The sequence below is a fragment of the Boleophthalmus pectinirostris genome, unplaced genomic scaffold, assembly GCF_026225935.1.
Source record: "Boleophthalmus pectinirostris isolate CB_2022bp ecotype Guang Dong unplaced genomic scaffold, ASM2622593v1 HiC_scaffold_3, whole genome shotgun sequence".
Lineage (NCBI taxonomy): Eukaryota > Metazoa > Chordata > Actinopteri > Gobiiformes > Gobiidae > Boleophthalmus > Boleophthalmus pectinirostris.
In genome coordinates this window covers 28,864,922-28,892,680 of record NW_026571299.1, presented here as the reverse complement: position 1 = coordinate 28,892,680, position 27,759 = coordinate 28,864,922, and the positions used below count along the sequence as shown (strand labels likewise).

The window sequence follows — 27,759 nt, the reverse complement described above, 5'->3', positions numbered from 1 at the left end:
TCTTGTGATGTCATGAAGTGGTAGTTTTCCAATTAATAACCTTTCATCCATCACAAAGTGTTTTCTGTTTGAGAGAAGAACTCAATATGCAGGGATTGTGCATTAAACTTGTGTGAATGAAGCAAAACACAACTCTAGGTATATTTTTGATGAGGAAACAACTTTATAACATAGATCATAAAACAGTGTAATATGGGAACTTTAAGAGAGACATATCTGTTCTTGTGTTAAGGAAACTTTCCTTTGAACATACAAAAATTAACTTCAATAATACAAGTACAATTGAAGCTATATTGATAAATCTGTATTTGAACTCACATTTTACAATTATCTCAATATAATACATAATACTTTAGGTTTAATATATTCCAAAGAAAAGATATTGGTCTTACAGATATGATAAAACATTAAGTGCACATTTAAGAGTTCGGACTATGCAACATTATATCCTTTTATCTAAAACATTTTTATAGATTTATTTTTGTTTTAAATCAGTGCAAAAAGCATCAAAATAACTGGAAGAATGGCCCCAGTGTTACAGTACAGTAATATAAAAGTACTCCATAGTAAATACATGAATCCCGTTAGAAGAACACTAAACGCTAAATTAAAGGCAATGACAGTTTGCATAAAGGCATTTGTGAGATGGAGGGAACTACTTATCAGCAATGGCCACATTATTAGGTACAATTGTTTGAATGTTTGTAAATGTGACAATAAATGAAAACGTGACTAAAAGACTATATTTTTAAGATTGCTAAAAATACTCAAAGTCAAAGTATTATTAACCAAATCCACAAAGTTGTGTAGGGTCTATTATATGCATATTCATGGGTTTCCTGTTTAAGGTGCCATTTTGAAGACTTCTGGGCATTTGACAGATACAATATTTAGTTTTGAATTGCTAAAGCTTGGTCCAGTCTCTAAAATCAGGAGGTACGATCACATAAGTCCTGTGCTCAGGTCTCTGCACTAACTTTCTGTGGTATATTATTTACCAATACTGACTGATGTTTCCAGGTCATTTAGATGTCATACTGAGATTATAAGATTAAAGCATGAAAATACTAGAAAATAAAGCACATAGACTGTTTCCATGGGTAATTACCTTATTTACACTGTTAACTACAATATTATCACTGTGCTGTATCGTACAGCTGAGCTGTAGTAAAACTCTAACCCACTGTTTAGTCTCTGTTTAATCTATCCAGAATTTTTTTTTACCAAACTGTCTAAACACTATATAGGTAGGTTTGTGAGGATATAACATTTTAACAAATTTAAAAAATCAAAATAGGAACTTTAGCATAACATAGTCAATATAGGCCCTTTAACTTTACACTTCTTTCGGTACAAAATAATACATTTATGTAAACTGTATTTTTATATAAATGTCAGGTTGTTTGCTGTCAACAGGACTAAATGTATTGAATTGCTGCTATATGAATATCTACAAACACATGTACCCATAATGTGGCCAAAATCTGTGTATTTCCCCTGTACAATTATAAATTAAACATTTCTTTCTCAAATATAAAAATAATCTACAATATTTTCCATGATTCAGAGGAGGCAGCTGTGTGAACCAGTTGCATTGCAGAAATACAGGTCAGACTGCACAGTGGTAAGTATCTAGGCCACTCTCCCTGGGCCCACCTGCTGCATCAGCTGGGAGGGCGCAGTGAGGCTGGTTAAGTAGGCGAGAGCGTCCCCTCCGACAGTACAAGGTGTGTCCGTTTGGTCCAATAAGGAAATGTGCATAGGCAGTCACATTTTAGGTGCAAGGACAAGTGTAAAAATGGTCCCTATAAAACAGTAGCTTCTTCCATGGCGTTGGCCCATCTGTAGAAAAAAACAATGACAAAATATAAAACATAAAATTATGTGCAGTTTGGTTGGTCAAGTCACTTTTGTAAAAAAATTAAAATAAATAAATAAATATATATATATATATATACATATATATACACACATACACACACACACACACACACATATATATATAATAATTAAAGGTAGAAAGATAAAAATACAATGCTGCTGTATTTATAATAACATTTTACATAAAGTAGAAAGAGTTCCTTACTTTGGGTTGCCAGATCAAAAAAATTGTTTGCAATAACCCCCAAAAAGACTCTATGTAACACTCTATGACAGGCATCAGAGGTTCAGTTGTAATCGCAATTCGGTGGAAATTCATTCTCTGCATTTTGCCGATCTTTCAACCAGTGCCACTAGTCTTGGTCATGACTGTCTTTGCTGGAGGATTTTGCCAATTGTGTATGTTTTGGGTATTTAAAGTATATGTTACTGTCTCACCTCTGAGCAGTGAAGTTGTCCTCTGCTTTAAACGTGTAGAACAGAGTGTTTTTGTGGTACAGCTGAAACACAGTGGCCTCTTCTTCTCCCTGAACTCTGTCCGGCAGTTTGACCGTGAAGCCCAGGAGAGGTAAGGTCTCTGACGCCACCTTCTCCTGGGAGGAGCATTTAGAGACACATCAGTAACTAGACAAATGGGCAAATGTTAACATTATAGCCTATGGTCATGGTTCTCTAACTTTTCACACCCAGTACTACATGTCGCTTTCCAAGTACCAGATCTAAACCCAGACTAGGTCAGGTCTAAATTAGCACTATAGCACTAGTTTAGTGTAAGTTTCCTCAGGTCTAAGGGAGGTGTGGCCCCCTCACCTCTCGCGCTCTGTAGGTATAAAGCACCTTGTCTTTGAGCAGAAACCACAGGCGTTTCCAATTCCTCTTTGTTTTACTTCGCTGCAGAGAGCCACTGAGGGCCCCCTCCTCACACACCATCACCTGAGCACAACACAGACACAACACAATGACTGTTACTGAAAATGAAATCCATAATAATAGGTTTAAAATATCACATAAAATGCAAATCAGTCAATATATTACTTGCATTTCTAAAGGGTCACCTCTCCACAGACCCAACATGTAACTTCAACTGGTAATACCTCTTGTTTGTCCCCATAGAGCTATTACTTTGCCTGGCATTAAACATAACTATCTTCATGGAGATAAGCATGTGATATTACCAGGCCACTGCAAGGTCAGTGGATTGGCTCTGAGAGTGTTCAGTGTTCTAAATAGAAGTTCATGTTTTCCTGTAACTGAATTAATGCAAGATAAACTTTTAATGCAATGCTGTGGAAAACTGTGGAACACTAAAGTTACAGAGTGCACCTTTAAGCCTCCCTGGGCATAGATGTCAGGAGGCAAAAGAACACTTTTGCCTCCTGACCCTGTGGTTTTAAGTTCTACCATAAAAATATTAGAGTAAACAAATAAATTGATAGCTAGTACAGAGTGTGTGAGAGTGTGACCTGATTGAATGAGAGAGTTCCTCTGCGGTGCCTCCACAGGTGTTTGGGGGTGTGGATATTCTGAAACACAGCAGACAAGGGGCGACTGCGAGCCGGGCGAGGGCTGTCAGCTCCTGGGGCTGTGTCTTCACCTAGAGACCAAAAGTCACATTTAAGACTTGTATATACAATTCATGTTTTGGAATTGCCAACATCAAAGTGTGCAATGTGAAAGAATCATGGACTTTTGGTCCTAAATTACACAAAATTGGCACATTAAGCCATCTCAGAATGTTGTTACCTCATCAAAACCATATGTGGAATTTGCTTCACTCACACTCATTTGGAAATAATATGTAACGTTTTCCTCTCAAATGTACATGTAAAACTTACATATTATAATGTCTATGGGCTCACTGATATAAAGTAGTACATTATACAAATAAATTATGTAAAGTTCATTTTAAGCTCAATTTCCTATCATGCTTGTTGTGGGGAACCGCTTTCTGTTTGAGAGAAGGACTCTAAATATGCAGGGTTCGTGTGTTAAACATGTGTGAATGAAATTTCCTTTGATGAGGAAACATTATAACATAAAACAGAAAAAAAGAAGAAGAAAAACAGCTAATACATTTTGAAGTTTTGAATCACCTTTCTTCTTCAGCTCACTGTAGCAGTGCTCACACACTTTGGCCATTCGATACCTCATGTACTTCAGAGGAAATCTGTTTTTGGAGCAGTTTCTACACACAACCTGTAACATGACATTATAATAATATTGATTATACAGTTTTTCCCATAGATTTATTCTGAGACTATGGTGGCCCAAGCAATCTGTATTTTAATCATTAATTACAGATAATATATAGTTAATGTGAAACAGTGCATTATACTGTACCCTTCCGCAGCTGTGGCAGTGTTGGCGCGCAGAGGTCAGGCTAAACTCTGAGGTACAGCTCATGCAAATTGTCGGCTCAGACAGAGGGACAAATGTAGGAGCTTTTTCCCCTAAACATGACCACACAGGCTCTCTGGGCTGGAGAAAAAAACCCCAAAACAAATGAAGACACAGGGAGGGAGCAGGTCTGTCACAATAACGTCTATATAGTCATTATCACATCAGGGAGATTTTTATTATCTGCACTGGACCTCCAAATAGCTTAGGAAATAATAAATCTGATATTCATATCAGATGGGGTTAATCTTATAATACAATGAGAAAAAACACACATTTACAGTTTATATATTTTGACAAAAGGTAAATTCACTCACATCAGATGGACTGTTCGGAGCTGAACCACGTGCATGTTCATTCACTGTGTGACTCAGAGTGAAAAACCACTCCTCCCTCTCAATGAATGAACTGGAATAATACAATGAAGCATGCTCATAAAAATAAAGCATTCTTAAGATTATTAAATTTAAATGTAGTAATAGGATTAATAGCACACACCTGGCCGACAGAGTGATGGAGAGGTCCTCTGACTCGATCCTTAGAGCGTTTTGGACACTGTCAACAATAGGTTTACTCACCTGCAAAAAGAAATATATACCACTTAGTGCAGTCACAATACGAAGCTTGTATAGAGGTACAAGAAGAATGACTTTATTCTAACAGTATTTGTCAAATTTGAGACTGACCTTGAGCCCAGTCAGCTGCAGTGTGTTTTTAAGTCTGTATTTTCCGTCTTGTTGAGGGAATGTGTAAAGGAGAACATCATTCATCTGTCAAGGTTTAAATAACATCACATATTGAACATAAATATATATTGGATAAATTGTCATTAATAACTTTCAATAATAACAAGCTGTAGTTAACTTTTTTATTTGTAGTACAAGCTAATTTAAAAAATAAAAAAAAAGTATATTAAAATTCACTAGGTATAGATGTCATTTATTACTTTGGTAGAAAGGAATCATAACATCAACCTATTCTATATATTGTTGCATGTATTTTAATAGTCCACTAGATGGCAATGCACCTTAACTTCTATTCTATGTGCAAACTGGGTGAGTTGCACTTAATTAAACATGTTTGTTTATTTTTAATGCTAAGTTTTTATCAAAGGGAACATAATATTTCAAAAAATAGCATTAAAAAAAAAAAATCATTATTACTGATCCATCCCAGTGCAGCAGATCAAATTAGTTACAAGATATAAACTTTGACAATGCCCTTCAGAGATGAGCAGAGTTTTGATTTTAAGATTTTATAGTGCTGCATCTAAGTGAAACATGGCAGTACCCATTATATTTTGTATAGGCTGGGTCACATGACATCACAATATTCTTGAATCCCTATAGTTTATATTAGCTGGAGGACAGTGAATCTCCCAAAGAGTTAGCCTATCTAAGCCCCTGCCCTCCATCTGAAATATGACATAATCACTTGATTATGTATATATTATGTAATAGAACATGAATGCAAATTATTCTGTCTCCTACCTGTGCACATCTCCAGATCTATGTGTATAATCTAAATTAAATTCAAAAGTGTGTCCGTAAAATCTTTGATGATATTGTTTGTCTGACCTCCATATGTTTTGTGTGAGAAAGAGAACAGGAACTGAGTGTTCAGAAACATCCTGCAGGAAAACCCCACAGAGAGGACGAGGAGAGGCTAGACCCAACATGTCCCACTCTAACTTTTTGTTGGACATAAAATTTTGGATGAATTAAAAATATTTAAAATAGTTCACCAGAAACAGGTGACGAGGCTGTCGACTCTTCCGGCTGACTTTCATTAATGTTCCCTCTTTAATGAACACCTGTTAAAAGAAAATATAAATTATGATTGAACATGAGTTTTTCTGGGTGTGACAGGTGCACTGCAAAAAGGAGCAGGCAGGAGCAGTTTTTGTTTTGGTTCGTACCCGCCCCGGCTGCAGCAGGTCCCTCTGGCCTCTGACACTGTAGTCGATATTGACCAAACGCAATAAGTTTTCCTGGGACAAAACAAAAGAAAATCATATATCTACAATATGGAAAAGAGAGATGCACTCCTGTTCACTCATATGAACAACAGTAATGAAATTCCAAGCAACAGAGGTTCAGCGGTTGAAGCGTTTGCCCACAAACCCAGAGGTTGGTGGTTTAATTCCAGCTCTGTTGGTCTCTGGAGCAGTTGGGCACAGTTCAGTGAGTGTGCCTCAAAAGGGCTTTTGGTACAGACACATAGCTAAAGGTAAAGCTTTCTGCATATAAATAAATAAATAAATTAAATAGGCTGTACAAGTTATCACTGAAAAAAAAAATGTATTGAATGAATTTTTTTAAGTTGGACTATAGTCCGCCCACAGCTGCAAACCAAAATTATCTGCTTAATTGGGCTGTGCCAGGATTAAAGGAGTGAGGAGAAAACTAGTAGGACAAGGAACAATAATGCTCTTAAAACTGCACATACATGGTTTAATAGCAAAAGATGTTGATTCAGTATCAAGTCCCACTTGAGTGCAACAAACATGTCTTGAGTGAATGAGTGATACCTAAGTGTATGTATAATGGAGATATAAGAATAATCGATGCATTGTATACAATTTTGAACTCACTTTGAACATACATTATTATGTAAATCTTACTTATTATTATTATTATTATTATTATTATTATTATTATTATTATTATTACAACTTACCCCATTCTTTAAGCTGTCATTTGCTTGATATGCGATGTCGGACACTATTGTCACAGCAGCTGAATGAGCAAAAATAACCATGATGAGTTAGAGGCGTGTGTTGTAACTAATTAAAGTCAGAATAGAGGAAACACACATATAGCTTTAGTATGGCTCCCCGATCAGACATAAGACAGAGATAGTGCAAGTGTCCCCTAATGCATTAAACATTAGTGTAGGCACATAAGAGTAGAAATGAGTGCTTGGAGGGTCTGGGCTGTGCTAAATTGGCCGTTCCATGATCGCTGCTCCATGTCAAATGATTGCAAATAAATTCAACACAAAACAACAAATACGGATTCTATAGGTCCACAGGGATCTTTTTTAGTCACTGTGTCCACCATTCAGGTATAGCTCAGGGGTATTATGGGACAGACAGAATGAACACCTTAACAATGGAAGTGATAATATTGCAGTGGTTCAGATGACATTACTACTCTATAGGTGTAGAATGTTTAATAGAAATGTGGGATAGGTGAAATCATTGCTTGTAATTTGCAGTTTTTAGTAGCCTACGGATGCTGTGATGCCAGTCTTATACCCAAGTCAGTGTTGTAAATAAAAATATTCAGAAATTTTGCCCATACACTGTCAAAAGAAGTAGACTGAGTGTGCACCACCCATAGTGTTCGGCTCCAGTCAAATGAAGCTCATAAGGCTTGTGGTTAAAGAAGCAGATTTCGAGCAGAGTTCCATACTAGGAATTGATTTATCGACCAAATATCGAAATAAAAACACCAGAATCGTGTAGAGTGGGTTAATATGAAAATTTTTTGACCAAAATGGTGAGTCTGGCAGCAGCAGTTACAGAGAGAGGGGTGATATTTTTTTCAATACAAAGTGAATTGGAGCTCAGTTCCTATTTGGAAGCAGTGGCTAGCAAGTTAGCTTTTGTTCATTTATATATAGAGCCTGATTTTGTAAAGATAAAAACTAATTTTATATATTTTTATTTTTTATACTAACTGAGATACTGTGATATATTGTGCCTTATTACAAGATTGGCCTAACCTGGGACTTTTTTTTTTAACATAAATTTTCAATGTATTAAGTCCCATGCCTTTCCAGTCTCTTAAAAGCAACATCCTGTGACTGGATTGTGAAATGTGAGTGAAGAGGGTCTGAACTGACTTCCATATTTGTCTCTCTACACACCACAGTTACCATATGGACAATCACAACACAATATGAGCCAACAGTGGTACATACCCTGAGTGTCTTCATATTCCTGGGAGTCGGGGGACAGGTTGTTGAGGTAATCTGGAAATAAAACACAGTGAGATTAAACTGTGTAAAACAAACACTGAAATAGTAAATCTATATTTGACATACTCACCGGTGAGAAGCATTCTGTACTGAGCCACACGGACGATCACCTGCAGCAGTTGGTGTTTCAGAGACGACTTTTGAGAAATCTGAGGAAAAAAACTTTAATGTTACAACTGGTCATAGTATTTATTTATCATAATTTGTTTTAAACTATAATTCATGATGTACATTTACTGGAACTGCAATGCCACAATGAAGGAAAGACATCTTGAGAAAGACATAGGGCTCAGCATTTTAGTTATAAATTTATGGGAACCATAGTGATTACTGATTATTGTTTGGTTGGCATCAAATATAATTATTCAAATGGAAACAGAGTGAAAGGTAAAAGTTCATAAGTAACTTCAGTTCAAAGGTTGTATTTGAATTCCAGTTAATGTTCCTGGTTAAATCCTGGTTCTGACTTTGTTTTATTCCTAGTTTAAGGCTGCTTTAGTCTAGATTAACGGTGGATTCACACTTGCATGCACATCACATCAAAACTGGGACTAAATTTGGAGCAAAACTGGATTACAGTAGAACAAGATTAAACTTGGACTAGAACAGGATGACCCAAATCTACATCAAGACCAAGGGTGTGTTCACATTTGCACAATCACCACATCACCATCAAAATTGGGACTAAACATGGACCTAAACTGGAACTAAACCTGTACTAGATCAGGCTTAAACCAGAACTAGACCAGTACTGGACCAGGACTAGACCAGGACTAAACCAGGAAAAGAACAAGACCAGAACCAAATCTACAATAGGACTCAAATTGGTCCCATACCAGGACAAATAAGGTAAACTGTGAAGCCACCCTTAGATTTCACTTAAAAAGCTAAAACTTTTATTACACGGTCCTTCTACATTAAAACTATATTATTCCTACACATCACAATTTGGAAACTGCCAGCATAACAAAGTTCCTATATCAAGTCTGCAATTAAAACTAAACTCATGACAAAGGCAGTATTGCAGGTTCTTGCATTAGTGAAAAATGTTTAGGGGAATCTGAGGACTTTTAAACTACACTTGTTCTAAATTAGTGACCGCTCTCTCTCCTCCGAGCTCCATAAAAACCAACAAGAAATACAACAGGCTCTGCCCATTAGGGCCTTAACCAAGTTAGTGTCATTGCATTTTCCACTATCCTCCTGCATTATTACACAGGGCTGAAATGAACCATGGAAATGTGTGAAATTTGTTCATGTAGCAAAATCCCACAAGAGAAAAACTAAAGGAAAATGTATGTGTGGTGGCAGCTGGACAATACTCTGCAGCTGGTCATTTTGTATTGTAAAAGTCAGAATAAATGGTGAACAGATGTTGAAGACTATACTATAGGACATAACATTTATACACATAACATTAGTTTTATGATAATTCTAATTTTATAGTAGCCATTAGGCCTAGGATATGTATGAGGCAAAAATATTTAGATTTAAATGTTGCTATGTTAAAGCATGAAAACTTGGTAAATATTAAGTTATGTTTAGCAACAGCTGTGATAGCTAAGCAACAGTATTATCTGTACTATCTGCTACATTAAACCTGGTAATAGTCCTGCATTAGACCTAGTTTAGTTTTGGTTTAAACCTGGTTTAGTACAGCTCTTGTGGGTATTCCCTGCCTGCAGTAGTCAGTATCTATCAGAGATACTGTAAACCCAGTTTAGTCCTTGGTTAGACCTAGTTTACTAGGTCTAACAAAGGTTAGTCCTGGTTAGTCCTTGATTGGACCCAGTTTAGTACAGATCTTGTGGACTGTTACCTTCCTGTTTTAGAGTCCTGGTTTAGAGCTGTGGTCAGTATCTTACAGGGGTGTTGTACACCTTGGTTAGATTTAATTTAGTCTTGAATTAGTGCTGCTTTAGATCTAGTTTAGTCCAGAGTTGGTCCTGGATTAGTCCTGGTTTAGAACTTCTCCTGTGGGTTGTTCATGTTCATGGTCTGAAGTGGTCAGTATCTGTCAAAGGTGCTGTAGACCTGGTTTTAGAAGTAATTTAGTCATGGGTTAAACCTTGTTTAAAACTGTTTTATTGAGGACATAGACATTAGAGTCTGGCAGTCTTGAGCACTGTAGCTCAAAAAGACCGAAAAAACTTCTTTCAAGGTGTAGGTCTCATCATGTTACTTATTTTTAATCCAGTTATTTTTAATCTATCTTTATATCCTCTAGATGGAATAAAAATAGAATACCTGTTAACAGGTGTCTTGTGATCTTATTTAATGAAGGCTAATTATAACTTGTCCATAAACTATTTCCTTCAAAACAACTTTATTATTCTAGTGTTTTGGGAAGTCATAATAGTTTATGGGTCACTACAGGATTCTTAAGTGTTGTTGAAGTAGACATTAAACAAAGTGTAAATGTAGTGTCAGTGTTAATGTAAGGTTTCTTCCAGGGCATTATACATAGGTCAATGGTGAGGACTCGAACCAGGGATTTTCTAGTCCAGAGGTGAATGTTCTACCCACAGACTCTTAAAGCCGAAGTAGAGAAACTATGTGAAAATCCAAAAGAATGAACAGTGATTCAACATTTTACCCAAAGCCATAAAATGACGAGAGTTACCTAGATTCTGGTCTCAGTTAGATATTCATTTCATGCATGTTACATACAATCACATGATGGCTGCAAACATTACATAGGATTTTTCTATGCATATCTAAGTGTATCATAAGACGCAAGATTTACAGAAGTAGAAGTAAATGTGTATATGAAGTTACCAGACCTTATAATGGACACATTTTGAGGACCATTCAAAAGACGTTCAAGGTTTGTCAAAAGTATAGAAAATCAAATGCTAATCCACACTAAAACTAGTATTAAAACTAGATACTCATCAGAACAGGTATCACTGCTAAAAAAGTCACATTGACAGGATAGAAATGTACCTTTCCTGAATACCTTTAGAATGATCTTGAGCTGTATCAGAACAAGTATAAGAGCACATAGACTAGTATATGCCCATGGACCACTGTGGAACCTACCTCGAGGACTGAGGGGTTAGAGATATAAGACCACACAGTAATATAGAAGAAATTACTTTGATTTAATGTTGAAAATCACATTCTATTGTCTACATAAGGCATGTTTTAATTATCACCCTGGTATCTTAATTTGTGAGGATGCAGTCTATTCATTGGTATTGAAATGAAGTTTGAAATTTTAGTGTCGTGACAGCACTCCCAGTTATTGGAATGGTTCTGATTTGAAAGACCTCCATATTTTGTCAGTGTAAATGAAGTTTCACCTCAAACTGTTGGACCACATCATAGAGCCCTGGAGAGGTCCTGCAGCTCTCCTCCAACAGAGATACACTGCGGTCGTAATGTCCGATGAATGTGGTGAAGACCAGGAACTCAGGCTTCCTCATCAAGAAGATGTCTGCTATCTTCTGACTGTCACTCCTGTACAGACACATACATTGAGTTTCCATGCTTTTTGGGGACATTACATTGCATTAATTTTCTGGAGACTGATTCTAATGTTAAAGGGACCATATTATGCTATTTTCCGATCTATGTTACAAAGATGTTTCCTCATCACAAACATCCCTGGAGTTTTGTTTTGTTTTATACACACGTTTAACACACATATTGCACACATCTTGCATATTTAGGCATGTTCCTCTCTCAAACAGAAAACACTCTGTTTCAACTTGTGATGTTATATGGTAATACAAGAAGTGCTCCGCTGTATTTTTAAACTCCATAAAGCTTCACCAGAATGATTTGGAAAATTTAAGCTCTGGAACTGCCATTCTAAAGATTCAAAAGATAAAAGCTAGCTGTTGTTTGAAGAAGACACATAAACACAGGTGCACTGTTCATGGAAATGATAAATTTTGAAATTGCCTCATGTTCTAATGTTGATGATATGTTGAACTCTGTGACTTTGAGTGTTTTGAATGTTCTGGATGCCATCGCCCCGATAAAGGTTAAAATGGTTAAAGATAGGCAAAAAGCTCCATGGAGGAATGATGACTCAGTCAGAGCACAGAAAAGGGAGTGCCAGAAGGCTGAGCGGAAATGGCGCAAGTCAAACCTCCAGGTTCATTATGAGATTTACAGAGGAAAAATGCATATGTACAATTACACTTTGAGTAAAACAAGAGAGAAGTATTTTTCGGACATTATTGGTAATTGCAGTAACAACTCTCGTGTCCTGTTTGCAACAGTGAACAGATTAACAAACCCTCCAGCTCCACTGCCACTAGAACTAATTTCCACATCTAAATGTAATGAGTTTGCAGTTTTCTTTAATGACAAAGTTCAGGGCATCAAAAATGCCATCAATTCCACAACACAAATAACAAGCATGCAGCCACAGAGACACTTAGAGCTGAATCACTTTGCACCTGTAACTGACAAAACTGTTTTAGAGATCGTTACCAGTCTGAGTTCATCTACTTGCTGTCTGGACATGTTACCCACTAGATTTCTAAAGTCCGTCCTCAGCAGTTTACTTTCACCACTCACTCACATAGTTAACATGTCACTTCAATCTGGAACATTCCCAAACGCATTGAAAACTGCGGTCATTAAGCCTCTCCTAAAGAAGAGCAGTCTTGATGCCACAGTACTGAACAATTTCCGACCCATCTCAAATCTGCCGTTTTTTGGCAAAGTCCTTGAAAAAGCTGTTTACCAACAACTTACGAACTTTCTCCAAATGAACAACTCCTTTGATGTTTTCCAGTCAGGTTTTAGAGCCCACCACAGCACTGAGACTGCTCTTATCAAGGTGACAAATGACATCCGCCTGAACACTGATGCAGGCAAAGTCTCAGTCTTGATCCTGTTAGATCTGAGTGCTGCTTTTGACACTGTCGATCATGGGATCCTCTTACAGAGACTAGAGGACTGGGTGGGCATCTCTGGTACTGTACTAAACTGGTTCAAGTCCTACCTAGAAGACAGGAAGTATTTTGTTGAAATTGGAAACTGTGTCTCAGATCACATGGCCCTGACCTGTGGGGTGCCTCAGGGGTCAATCCTGGGCCCCCTGTTGTTCAATCTCTACATGCTGCCATTAGGCCAGTTAATAAGCAGCAATAATGTGTCCTACCACAATTATGCAGATGACACTCAGATCTATGTCTCTCTGGCAGCAGGAGACTATGGACCAGTGGACTCACTTTGTCACTGCATCCAACAGATCAGTGTGTGGATGCAAAACAACTTTCTCTAGCTAAACTCTGACAAGACTGAAGTCATAGTGTTTGGTCCACAGAAACAAAGGGACAGTGTCAGCAGTCACCTCCAGTCTCTCTCTCTAAAACCTTCAAATCAAGCAAGAAATCTAGGGGTAATAATGGACTCAGACTTGAACTTTAACAGCCACATCAAATCAATAACATCTGCAGCCTTTTACCATCTAAAAAACATAGCAAAAATCAAAGGTTTCCTGTTTAAAGCAGACATGGAGAAACTTATCCATGCGTTTGTCTCCAGTAGGTTAGACTACTGTAATGGTCTGCTCACTGGTCTCTCCAAACGAGCTGTGAGACAGCTGCAGAACATCCAGAACGCTGCAGCTCGGGTCCTTACTCGAACTAGGAAGTACGAGCACATAAGTCCTGTGCTCAGGTCTCTGCACTGGCTTCCTGTGGCTCAGAGAATAGACTTTAAAGCAGCTCTGCTTGTGTACAAATCTCTCCATGGCCGAGCACCAAAGTACATCTGTGACATGTTAGTGCCATATGAACACTCTCGCACTCTGAGGACCTCAGGGACCGACCTCCTGCTGGTGCCCAGAGTCAGGACTAAACAAGGGGAGTCAGCGTTTCAGGTTCATGCAGCTAAAACCTGGAACAGTCTTCCTGAACATGTGAGACAGGCCTCTTCTGTGACGCTGTTTAAATCCAGGCTCAAAACATTTCTTTTTGACTGTGCATATAACTGAAAGGTTTTCATTCCGCACTCTTCTCTCCAATTTATGTCTCTCTTTTTTAATTTTAATCTTCATGATTATTTATGTTTTGATTTGTTTTTATTATGATTTTAATGTATTTCTTATTCTGTAAAGCACTTTGAATTACTTTGTGTACAAATTGTGCTATACAAATAAGCTTGCCTTGCCTTGCCTTGCCTGTTAATTAACTACCACTTCATGACATCACAAGGGGAAACAGAGCATTTTGAGCTTTGGAGATGTAGACAGACTAAATTCAATTCATGTGTGAATGAAAGGAGAGGACGAAGCAGGGAATCGAAAATTAAATTAACTGAAATTTAAAAAAAAATCTTTATAGAGAAGAGAGAAAAATATACTTTTAATACTTGATGTAGGCTATGTTTTTATGGTTTACTAAATGAAGCTATATTTTTATTCAATTACTGTTTGTATTTGAGTCTTTGTTATTTGTATTTAGTTTTTTTCTCACCACAGTCGGATGCGTCCCTCCAGCTCAGACAGGATCCTGTGGTGAAGGCTGTAGACATCAGGTAACTCGATCAGAATCTCCCTGAGCCTCTCCTCCTGCACCACGGGCTGCCCATCTGAGTCCACCGCAGACAGCACCGCCTCACGGAAGTCCTGACACAAAACCAAGAACAGATAAAATCAGTTAAAGGGCCACTGTGTTACTTTTTTAGTGGTCACTCACTAGTCTCCATGGACATGCTATTGATATTATTGCTTAGCCTGAAATGTTCCATAATATGACAATAAACATTCTTTTCAGTTAAATACAATATGAATACACAGTGAAAGAGATGCATCTTATAACTTGTAAGAAGAGAAAAAGAAGTGTTTAATGCCATACTGTGGAATATTCTTAACTGTCTAACATTCATGACAATATTGGTAGAATTGCAAAATAAGATGGAACATTCTAAGCAAAGCAATAACATCTCCATGGAGACAAGCAGGTGGCAGACCTTCAAACAGAAAAGTTATATAGTGAACCTTTAAGGAAACAAAATGTTGTGACTTACATCATGAAGAAGCTTGAGGAGTTTTACATGTCTGTGAAAATATTAATAAAAATAACAATTAGGCACAATAAATTCATTTATATTAATATAGTTACTTACTGTCGCTCTGTGTCCAGCAGCTCTTTAGCCACATAATAGGCTCTGGAGAGACCATCAGGCTGTCAACCATATACAGACAGTCAGCAACATTATTATTGACCACGCACCAGTTATCAAATATTTGCCAAAGTTGCCTTACTATCTATAAGAAAGCCAATACAAATTTGAAGTCTGGGGGTGGGGGTCCCACATCTAAATTATGTTTTCATGAAAATCTGGTTTGGTTCAAAATGCTAAATAATTCAGATTAAGAGGAGAGGTAAGAGCTTCGCTGGGTCATAAAAAATGTCTTTAAAAACGCAGTACAGGTGCTCTACAAGGGTAGAATGATGTGGCCCTTACTCTTTGTCAGGACATGAGGAGCCCTAATTGTTGTCAAAGTATATTTTTTTCATTTTGCATTTTATGTTTATATTTCTGTATTTATTGTTTGAGTGACTTTTTTTTTCAGTAACATTTTTATGTTTAGAGTCTAAGTATAAGTCTAGAACTATGTCAAGAGTCTAAGTCTAGGAGAAAACAACAAAAAACTGGTTGATACCTTTTTGGGCATTTGCCCAAAGGATGGATTTAAATCTGTTTTTTATTGCTCCAGTTAACTCAATGAGTCTAAACACATGACCCCAGTGACCTGTCTTTGGTAGGAGCTGTCAGCGTTGCAGCCCTCCTCGTCTGAAGTGGGTCCCTGCTCTTCGTCTGTCACTGGAGCAACAGCTACCGAGCACACGTTGTACGCCTCTGTGTAGGCACTGGGAGAAATACAGAAAGAGAATCAAAATAGAATATATAATATTACTTATAATCCAAGGTCATGTAGCATCACTTTAGCACCACCTGGGTCAAATTGAGTAAAAATCCAAAATTCACATGTCTTTCAAAATGATCAGTTTGATCAAATATCAGTTTATAAAAAACAATATGGGTAGATTAATCACTAGTTGCAGGCTGTAGCCCTACTAGCCATAGCCATAGCAAATGTTATGTAAATGGTAAAAAGTCTTCAAAAATGTTGCACCCTTCTTCCCATATTTTCAGTGTTCTTTCGCTGTCTGTCTATTGAATACAGATTGTGATTGTCAATCTGCAATTATTTAGGTATTACAATGTCATCTTAAACCCACAAAAAACAGATCTAGCTCATTTTAAAGAGTTTGCAGTAGTCCAAATGTGTTCCTCCCTTTCAGATTACTAACATCCTAATTATACACCACAATGAGGCCAGTGCGGAGTTTTGCCATCAGGATAATGCTAACAACTAGTATGCTAACAGTGCGCCAATGCTACTCTGTGGTTCACAGATGATAAAAATGCTTTAAGGCTTAAAGACTGTTGTGTGTTGTCTGCTTAAAGTTTAAGCAGACAACACACAACAGTCTCATTTTAGAGCTGCTTTTACAGAATATCTGTACTGGGGCACAATCCCCATTATATTAAAGATGCACCATGTAACTTTTTTGGTGTGCGAGTACCTGCTTGTCATGATTGCTTTGACTGGATTGCTCCACAGTATAGCATTTAACTTCTTCATCTCCATGTAGACAAGCAGGTGATACCACTATGCTAGGTCGGATCTGTGGAGAGGCGACCCAGCAACAATAACAATGCAAGAATAAATGCAGGAATAAAACAGCTGTAATTTATTAAACTCAATTCATTCAAACATGTAACCCTGCATTATTAGTCTGTCTATATCTCCAAAGCTCAAAATGGCAAGTTCCACCTTGTGATGTCATGAAAGAGTAGTTTTCAAGTTAATAGCTATCTTTTACCTTTACTTCAGTAGAGATTGGAAATTCCAGAGCAAATGATCCAAATGATTCTAGTGAAGGTATATGGAGTTTAAAAATTGAGCACTTACTCTGTAAGTGGCATGGCATCACAAGGTGGAACAGAGTGTTTTCTGCCTGAGAGAAGAACATGCAGGGTTTGTGTGTTAAACATGTGCGAATGAAACAAAACTCAACTGCAGGTATGTTTGTGATGAGAATATAAATATAAATGGTAATAATAAATTCAAAAAAATAAGAAGCAAAAAGAGCAAGGGACAGGTAAATATATAAATCAGTACACAGTGCACCTTTAAGACTATATAACCCTCCCTCCCTGCTATTCAAAAACACATGTCCCCACCAGAGTCTATTAAACATGTCCTTGCAGTGTCATCCTGACCTTAAGTGTGTAGCGTAACATTCTCCAGTCTTCTCTGTGGCACTAACTGACAATGCTAATCTCTTCAACGCTGTGGGAGGTGTGAGAATAAAAGCTTAAAGTTACAATAAAGATGCATTCCTTTTGTGGCATGTTTTACAATGGACCCAGCCCTACTGAGATAGGAATTAGCTACATAAGAACAGCATATGGACTCAATTCTTTTCTCTGCATCCAGCACATTCAGGCTACACGGATCATTAGCGTGCACTATCTTGGAACGTGATATGCAAAACAAGGCGCCAAAGACATGCACAGATTCCTATATTATTACAGTGTTAGATCACAGCCACTGTCACACTCTCTGCATATGGATGACCAGAGGCAAGAAGAAGAGATTTAGAGAGTTCATTTTGTTTCATGTTTTTTATTACAGGGATTATTTGTTTTGTAGAGTTGAGAAGGAATGGCATGCAATAATGTGATGGTCCTGGTTTAAGATTGGTTTGGTAATGAATTAGTTCTAATTTGGTTTCGTCCTGGTATAGTCCTGTTATAGTTCTGGTTTAGTTCTGTTATAGTCCTGGAAGCCATAGTTTAGTTCTGTTAATCTTGGTCTTGTCCTAGATTTAGTGAATTAATTTAATCTCACATTTATTGACAAGAATTTGCTGGAGAACACAGCAATAAAGTGTGCAATAATACTGTCCCTTTAGGCTCTAGTTCCAAATTATACAACTAATTAGAATCAGTTGAATAGGAAAATTGTTTCTGCAACTGTATTAAGTAATCCACACTTTCATACTTCCATGTACCATTTTATATCAGAAATGACTCCAAAAGTGTTCCAAAATATATATTATGGATTATATCAGATAATTATTTGAGTTAATTCCTTGTGGTTAAATTTGTGCAATTCCATCTAATGGCTTGATCAATTTAAATACAACACTACACGTAGTTTACTTAGTCAACAAAAAATAATACCATAATACAGTTGTTTTAAATCCTTTTTCACTGTAGGTAAAAATTACCTCAGCTTCAATAAAAAATTGTCTCATTGCTCTTGTGAATTGATATGCAGACATATGGTTTAGCTGTACACAGCCCTGCCTTGGTCCACCTCTCCCTCCTCTCCCTCTGCTCTATCTTTCTCCTTCTCTCTCCATTCATTCTTCCTCTTCCTCTCCTCTGTGTCCCTGTCCCCTGTTCTTCTCTCCTATCCTCTTTTCCCTCTACTCTCGCTCCCTCTTCTTCTCTCCTCTCCCTCTCTATCCGTATCTTATCTCCTTCTCCCCCTCTCTCCACCTTCTCCAACCCATCTCTTTCTTTCTTCTTTCTATCTATTCCTCTCCTTCTATCCTTTCTACCTCTATCTCATCTATCACTCTCCTCTGCCCCTCTTCCTCTCTTCTCACTCCCTCCCCATCTCTCTTTCCTTTTGCATTCCTTCGCTCTCTCTAATCTTTCTCTCTATCCCCATTGCCCCCTCCCTCTTATTGTAGTGGTAGTGGTAGGTCCAGGCTGACTCTCAGGTGATTAATAGTGAGGTGGTTTTGTACTCATCGTTCTTCTGCAATGACACAAACCACAGGCAGATACCATCTTTGCATTCACAGCACACTGCATTACACTCCACATGTACCAGAGCAGGAGGGCTCATGGGTTCAAACGCTCCGCTGTGCAAGATCTTTTTATTTACCACATCTATGTGCTATGTGGCAAAAAGCTACAATTATAAATTGATTATTAAAAGTGCCAGTCCATTTTAAATGATTTGTCTAAAGGTATTCCTCACCTACCTTATGCATTCCAAATATCTTAATTATTCAGAGACCAGTGCAGAATTTTGTCATGTCAGTAAAGCTAACAACAGCTAGCATGCTATTGTGCACTTCCTGCTTAATGGACAGTAAAAGTATAATTAAATGCACACAGCACATAGCAAATTTCTTTTGACCTCAAGGGCTGCTTATATTGTTTTAATTCACGGTACATATCTGCTTTTGAACTCTTCAATGTTTTCTCAGTCAGAAAAAAAGTGAAATTTCTTTTTCTTTAAAAAGGTGCCATTACTCAGCCCCAAAGACATGATTGCTGTTAGTGGAAAGGACTCGCATTTATTTAAAAAAAATAAAAATAAAAATCTCTCATAGATGGGTTGCAGAATGATGACAAATTAGATAAATTAATTTAAAACAAAATATAATATTTTTAAAATGGGAAAAAGTCCTCAAAATGTTGCATCTAACGGGAAGATAAAAATCCATGAAAAGGCCCCTGCCCTCCATCTGACATCAAATTCTTGAACATGAACACAACTTTCACAGTCTAAAGTTACCTTGGGGTGTGCACTCACTGTAAAGTTTGGGAGTCATTAACACTCTCCAGCGCCCTATATCTCAGCGTGGGTTCAATGCACTCCTCCCTCACCTCATCAGAGCCTGAACACTTGTAAATCCTCTTTGCAGGGAGCTTAGTTAACTCCACACAAATAGAAAACTGCAGCAATCTGTGTAAATGTGGCAATGACCATCAGCAATATGCTCTGCTACTTTAGGGAGGCACAAACAGCACTTTTAGACTTCAAGACATGAGACGCTCCACATGATAAACACAATAATGGCTAAAACTAGACATTAACTGGTAATTCTAACAGCAATATTTAATTGAATTAATTTGTGCTAAAAGAGTAAATTAAAGCAATTAGGGTGATACAAAATTGCTAACTATGTTCAACAAATGTGAAAAATGTGCTCTTGATGTAAATGGTTTAGCCCAAGGTTTTGTCCCTATTTAGTCCTGCTTCATCTGTAGTTCTTTTGCGATTTGATAGTTAAAATGTCTTGGATATAAAGTGTCTTCCAAAGTACATAAATTGCTTTAGACTGGATTTGTTCATTATTAATACTTGGCAGCCGTATTCGCTCTCTTAAATCACCAGCCCTTCTCTCACATGGGACATTTATATACGTATATAGGCCATTGGAAAATGAAGAAATATCTGAATTTCCACAAGATTTTCTCTGACCTATACTAATCCAACAGCAATCACCTGATCACAGGTCAATGCAAATGCTGACCCTAACAAGGTGGATGTGAAGTCCCCATCAGGGAATTTACAAGTACTGCCTGCAGAAATTCTGTCTAAGTTGACCTTCATTATGCTTATTAACGAGAACAATGGCATCATAGAGTGGTATGAACCAAAACAAACCACCACACACCAAGTGGAGTCTGAAAATGATGTCTGAAGACTGATGCTTTGACTGAAACTATAGATGGACCAGAGAATCAGAGGGAAGTCAGCCCAGCAGTGGTCAAACCACAAAAAAACAAAATGACCACTGATCTGAAAAACCTCGAGCCCAACAAAACCTCTGCAGTGCTCCATACCAAAGAAACAATTGTTGAGCATATGGCTAATGCTGAGCCAGTTAGTGCACCAAACTCCAACACTCTACCTGAGGTCCAACCTGCACCCTGTAGTGGGCAACTAGTGCTGTTCATCCTGACACAAGCTTTGGTCTAAAATGTACTTAAAATGGATGGGTCAAAAGATGACTGGTATCGTATGGCTCTTGAGCTGCATAGAGAGATCATCTTGTTGTGAGATCAGTTTTAAACATTTACAGATAACCGGCAAAAAAGCAGCCAAGCATCTGAAAGTGGAGTATGGCTCCGCTGGTGCCTTCCTGAGTGCTCCTCATGCTCCAGACACTGCTGCTTTTGAAGCAGCTGTTGTGACCCATCTGAATACTGAACTGAGAGCCTTCTACCACTGCCCTAAGTCTGACCAAACCCACTGCCTCTCCAGGCTGAGGAGGGCATTCACTTTCTATTGCCCAACACTGCATTTCAAAAGAAAGAGCATTTTCTTTGAAATGCACTAAAATGCAATAATTTGTAAAAAAAAAAATAAAGAATGCATACAAATACATATGGCTTACTGTTGTTGTTTATTCATGTGCCTTAAATGCAATTAATACTTTGAGGGGAAGTGCAACGAAGAACTACCTTACACATATTGTACTGTATTGCATGATTTATGACTGCAGTACACATTTATGTAACACTACAGTTTATGAACAGTTTGTTTGCATTTGGACAACTGCAAACCGGTTTAGTTCTAGTAAAAAGATTAGCTATTTTTTCACCTTATTAAGACATATAGCACCTTTAATGCTTTATTGTGGAACTTTCCAGGCAATGAACTCACAACCATTTTTTACCTTTTCTACCTTACCTTTCAGTTTCTTCTTGTGGAGGATGCACTTTTTTCTCAAACCCTGGCAGGCTGCTCATGTCCACATATCCGTCTGTGTCGTTCGCTGTCGTCTTTTGTCGGTTAGACCGTTCAAAATACTCAGTGAAGGGAAACTGCTTCATGGGCCTCCTCTGTGGGACCTGAACGTTCTCATAATCCGAATTTATCGCTGGGACATTTTCGTAATCCGAATTGTCTGTGATTGGAAATGAAATTGACCGAGGTTTAGTGAGAGGAAGAGGTGCAAAAGGGACATGGGAGCGATCATTGAATGACTCAACTCTGACAATGCTACGATTCAAAAAAGACACCGAACCACCTTTTTTCTTACTATCATAATGTAAGAAAGCTGGCTCTTGCTGTTGACTTCTTGAGTTCAGATTTGGCGAACTGGTCAAGCTATGTGTATCCAAATCTGTCAATCTACTGGTAGGCGAAATTGCAGGTTGCTTGTTGTCACCTTTCCTTTTAAATTTCAACATCAAAAATCGTTTCAAGGAAGATTTCTTCTTTTTATTTTTCTCAGAAGGGTCAGTTTCAATAAGTAGCGAAGGTGAACTTTTTGTTATCGGCTTTTTGGTGATGTACGCTAGCTCGAATGGAGGCGGGATCTCCACTACTGAAGTTGGTGTGGAGAGAGGTGAATTTTGGCTAAAATTTGCAAACATTGCACGATTTCGCATTGGGGAACCTTGCATCTCCTGTCCCTCCATTGACAAAGATCTTGGGTATAATGGTAAATAATGAGGTTTTTGATATCCTGCATGTCTCACTAGCATCGGGCTACCACTATGTCCAACAATACCGCTTTTGTAGCTTCTTAAATCACTACTCCTTTGTGACATTGATCCAGTTCGTGCTCCTATTGAAGTCTTGCGTCCCGGTGTATCGTAAACGTGGTCTTCGTTAAAATCCAAGTCGAAAGGGGCGATCGGAGAGTCCAGTTTGTCGAATAAGTCGCTTGGAAAGAGCAGCTCAGACAGTGACGATGATAGCTGTGTCTCCCTTGCTTTTGAAATGGATACAAGCCTGAATCTTGGCTGGCAATCTGGACTATTTGAACAATGCTCAAATATGGGTGCTTTCTGTTGCTTATCTATCCCAAAATTCTTGTCCGGGCATGTGCAAAATGTGTTTGAATCACTGGTTTTATCTTTGCTACCAATCTCAACATACTCTTCAGACAAAACATAGTCTGATTCATCTATACCTCCTCCCATCGAATTCCTGTAAGGGTTTTTATGAAGTTTGAATGAACCAACTCTGTCAATGTTAACAGACACAAGCTTTGGTGATGTATTGTTATTCTTTAAGTTCAAATCTTTGCTCATGTTTTCTAGTTGATTGCAATTTGAATTTGAGTCTCCAATTTCAAGTTTGGATGGAAATACATATTCAGGTTCTTCTTCCTTGACATTGCATTGCATAGCCACCATTTTTCCATATGCATTTTTCTGACAGTTGAAAGAACCAATTCTTTCAATGTTAACCTGGACCACCTTGGGTGACGCATTGTTGTTCGTTATGTTAAAATTTTTACCAATAACCTGTGCTAATTTGTTGCTATCCACATTCAAATTGTCAGTCTCAAGTTTCAAATCCGGACTGTTTTGTTCTTCATTGCACTGTTTTTGCGTATAGACATTTTTATGGAATTTGAAAGGTTTAAGTTTTGGTGATGCAGTATTGTTCGTGGGGCTCAAATCTTTTCTTAAAACAGCTTTCATTTGATTGCAATCTGTATTTGAATCCTTCATGTCTTCCATTTTGTCCTCTGACGCTAGGCCAATACTATTCACCGAAATATCTCCCATTGAAATCCCATCTGTGTCGGCCATTGCTTCACCTCCATCGTAAACATCCACCTCAACAACATCCTCAGTCGAATCAACTTCTTCAACTGTATCCAAAGTCTCCAGCGAATCCGTCTTTTCAGTCAAAGTACTCAATCTCCAATCTTCATCAATTTTTCTTTTGTTTTCGTCACCATTCTTCAAGACGATTTGCACAACATCTTGCATTTTGAGAACATTCCCATTGTCGATAAAGTTACATTTCAAGCTGCCGTTAGGGTAGCCAACCTGGTTTGGCAGTTCTGGTGGCATCCCATTATGGAAGAGTTTTCTGGGTTTAGGGGCGACAGATGGTTTGGGACCCCGAGTTGAAGACATGAGCGGGGAGTGTGAGCTGAGCACTGGAGGAGGCTTGGACCAGTCTGAAACAACAACAGGAAAAAGGAAACTGTAAGATTGTGGGCTTTAAAATAGCTTAAGGTCACTTGTATTGTGTCTCAGTTGTTTAGACTGAGAGGTTTAGGGTTGTTACACCTGGGTAAGAAATAGATTCAGTTCAAGTTTAATAAGTCCAATGCTAATATTTATGTCCGTTTACATAGACTTGATATGCTGATTTAGACCTGGTTTAGTCCAAGATAAATTGGAATTGTTCATTTTTACATAGTCTTGATTAGGTCTTGATAAGGTCATTTAAAGGTGTTCTCCATAACTTTTCTGATGGCTTCTTGTCTCCATGGAGATGTTATTGCTTTGCCTGAAATGTTCCACAGTATGGCACTGGCATTAACCAGTGCCAAAGAATTTAATGTAGGTTTTGGTTATGTACTATTTATCATTGCTTAGTCCCAATTTGAACCACATATTAAGTATTTTAAAAGTGTACTGTGTAACCTTCCTGGTAGCTGCTCGTCTTCATGGAGATATTTTTGCTTTGCCTGGAATGTTCCATAATATGGCATTAAACAGTACCTATGAATTTAGTCTTGGTTTTAGTGATGTTTTGTTAACCTTTTGTTTAGTCCCAATTTGAACCAGATTAGTTGATTTTGTCTTTGTAATGTGTAACTTTACGTGTGGCTCCTTGTCTCCTATAAACATAAATCATTTTGACCATTTAAATTTTATTACAGGTGTTTTTACTGTTCAAAAACATGTATCTTACTGTTAGTGGGGTCATCCCTTCACAGATCTGACCTGTAACTTTGTCTGGTGGAGAAAGTAAGTTCAATGCCACACTGTGGAACATTCTAGGCCAAACAATATCATCTCCATGGACGCAAGCAGGTAGTGTGCACTTAACCAGAAAAGTTGTAGAGTATAGTGATATTTTAAAATAGCTTTAAGGTCACTCGTGCCTGGTTTAGTCCAAGTTTAATCCTGGCTTGGAAATGGTTATATTTATAAACTAGTCCTGGGTTTGCCATTGCAGTTTTGGCTAACGTACAAGTATCCTAGATTGGATTTACTGGTAGTTTTGTTTAGTAAGTTTAATTTGGTTAGTCATGATTAACTCAAGACATGGTTCTAGTATTGGCTTAGTTCTGAGGTCTCTAGTTTTGGATAATCACTAGTTTGCACATACATGGGCTAATTATAGGCCTATATTAACATTCAAAGTCCATAGTTGGAATAAGCCACTACCACCTGCTGCCCCTGACATATAAGTGAACCAGTCCTGTTTCATTATGTTAAAACATGTTATTTTACTAAATTTAAACTGTCCCAAGGTGATTTGAATAGTTTTATCACCATATACAGTCTAATCCAGCATAATTTTAACCTCATATAGGCATGTTTTCATATTTATGTGTCCCATTGTCCAAGCTAAAAAAAATACATTACATTTAGGGATTTCCCTGACTCACTTCCTGCGATTGAAGTTGGACAGAGCACTCGGCTGCTTTTATGGACCAGAAAAGAATAGAGGCTTCAGTAAAAGGGCAACGCTCAAAATTACTCACAATAACGAACAAATGAATTAAAGGGTCATATTCTCATAATAAGATGATCTAATTATCAAGTGGACCATCATTCTGTAGATATATCAAGTTTACCAGGTTATGACGGTTAGCTTTATCTTAACTTTATCATACTTAACTTAACCACAGTTAAAGATGCACTATTTAACTTTTCTTATCTTTTTTTTTCTATGGAGATGCTACTGTGTTGCCTGGAAGTATCCACAGTATGGAATTATACCTGCCATTAATTCACTCACAAGCGTTTTTTTATTGGAAAAAATACCCTACTTAGTATATATCTCCATGAAGACAGGTGGTGGACCATCCATCCAAAAAGTTACTTGGTGAAACTTTAATAACAATTACAGCAACCTAAATGATCTTTAAATGTTGGTGTAGGCTATTGACTTACAGAACAAAAACATAGCATATCTTTGTACACATGTTGAAATTACAAGTTACATTCACCTTGAGCAAGAATGTATGGTTTTTCTTAACACACTTTTTAATAGTTTTATTGGGTCTCAAATTTGTTGCCTATGACTTGAGTTTAACCTTGCGTAAATGGACTTCCGGAGGAAGCACAAATTTATTAGCAAACCAGTTTAACCTGTAGTTATTACATGTAGTCTATCTGTTTTTGATTGATAGCCTAAATTCACGGGGAAATAGCCTAGGAGAAAAAGAAGGTCAAAATCCAAATCTTACCGGAGTTCATTTTGAGTCTGTCGTCTCTCTCATGTCGTCCGCAAACGCTCAGATCCACGTGTAGTGTTGAATAAAGTCGCTCTCTCACATTTGGCTCACATCACCTCTGCTCGCGTTCAAAAGGAGTGTCACTACAAACGGCTCCAGCTCCTCCTCGCGCCCTCCGTGACTGCGGGTGAGCTGGAGGGGGGGCTGCTCAGCTGATCGCTCGCCTCGCGCCCTCCCTCCTCCCCCTCCTCCTCCGGGTCCAGAGCCGGGGCCAGACTGGAAACACAATGGCGGAGGTCCAGGTCGACAACATCACAGCGGGAGCAGCAGGTGAGTCGACGAACGTAGGAAATACGGTAAATTTAGACATATGTTTATGCTGATTTAGTGTTAGGCTACAAAATTTACGCTCTTTGGAAAATATTAGAAAGTTTGGAAACTGGTAAACTGGTAAATGTAGTTTTATGGGTTTTTTTAGACTTAAAAATAAATAAATAAATAAATAAAAGAAATTAATAAGAAGAAGAAAAAGAAGAAAAATTCACTATATTGCAACATCATTTTACATTTTAACATTATTAATTTTAGCTGCCCCCATCTGTATTCATTAATATTGAACTACAGAATGCTGTGATGTCATCTGAAACCCGCCAATACCTGCTTGTCACTATGTACATGATTTTCTTCGCCTGAAATCTTCAAATAAATTCTTTTGGGGATCAATAAAGTTTGACAAAGTTATTATGGCATTAAACATTTCTGTTTATTCAGCTGCAGGTGTTTCTAAATTGGAAAAAAATATCTTGGAAATACATGTAGGCCATAGGTACTTGTTCTGGCTTGTTTTCACAATTGTATCCATGGAGATTTCTTTGCCTTGAATGTTCCACATCATGACATTAAACTTATCTATCTTGCATTTATTCAAATACAGGTGTTTCATAACTTGAAAAACATGAATCCTTACTCTGAGCATCCTCTACTTTCCACAGATCTCCATGGAGCTGGACACCACGGAATGTTCTTGGGGGACCAATGACCTCACCATGGAGGCAGAAGCAGGTGACTGATCCTCCACCAGAAAAGTTACATAGTGCACCTTGAATCACTGACTGTACACAGACTAGTATACAGTATTGTCCCATAAAGTGTCATTGAATAGACTTGTTTGTGATGGGTCTTCCTGTCCTTGTTTGCTGCAGTCTGTCTCTACATAACAGGAACCTGCTCTCTCTGCTTCCTGCTTCACATCCTCCACAGTTTATGGACCAAACCCTCACATTTAACCCCTGTGTGTGGCTCCTACTTTGAGCTATTTCCATGACCACTCAGCTAGACAAGATTTATGGAAACTACTAAACATGCGCAGCCAAGTGTACACACAAGACCACACAGGATTAAAATCAATAGAGGTTACATTAGAGATATGATTTTAGATTAGAAGTTAAATCACAATATTTGGGGACTGGGCTCGTGGTAAAAGCTTTCTACCATGTTCATTACATTTCGTTACACCATGAGGTCAAAGTCAATCTAA

At 37.8% G+C, this 27,759-nt stretch overlaps 1 protein-coding gene across 2 annotated transcripts; it reads right to left on the bottom strand.

Annotated features, from left to right (window-relative positions):
- Positions 1 to 250: 250 nt before the first annotated feature.
- Positions 251 to 26,396, bottom strand: LOC110168412 (FYVE, RhoGEF and PH domain-containing protein 5-like). Of its 2 annotated transcripts, none has more exons than XM_055160762.1 (21): positions 26,235 to 26,396; positions 21,749 to 23,984; positions 15,986 to 16,103; positions 15,355 to 15,413; positions 15,256 to 15,286; positions 14,703 to 14,854; positions 11,568 to 11,724; positions 8,333 to 8,411; positions 8,206 to 8,256; positions 6,958 to 7,016; positions 6,197 to 6,268; positions 6,023 to 6,091; positions 4,965 to 5,048; positions 4,777 to 4,856; positions 4,596 to 4,686; positions 4,222 to 4,359; positions 3,975 to 4,077; positions 3,345 to 3,475; positions 2,719 to 2,814; positions 2,320 to 2,474; positions 251 to 1,842 (listed from the first exon to the last, which is right to left on the bottom strand). In XM_055160762.1, exons 1-21 carry the CDS (start codon positions 26,242 to 26,244, stop codon positions 1,806 to 1,808), a joined length of 4,008 nt encoding a protein of 1,335 aa, XP_055016737.1. In that variant the 5' UTR covers positions 26,245 to 26,396; the 3' UTR covers positions 251 to 1,805. The 2 variants fall into 2 exon arrangements, with proteins under 2 accessions (XP_055016737.1, XP_055016736.1); XM_055160761.1 differs by having other exon boundaries at positions 252 to 1,842; positions 2,692 to 2,814.
- Positions 26,397 to 27,759: the final 1,363 nt, after the last annotated feature.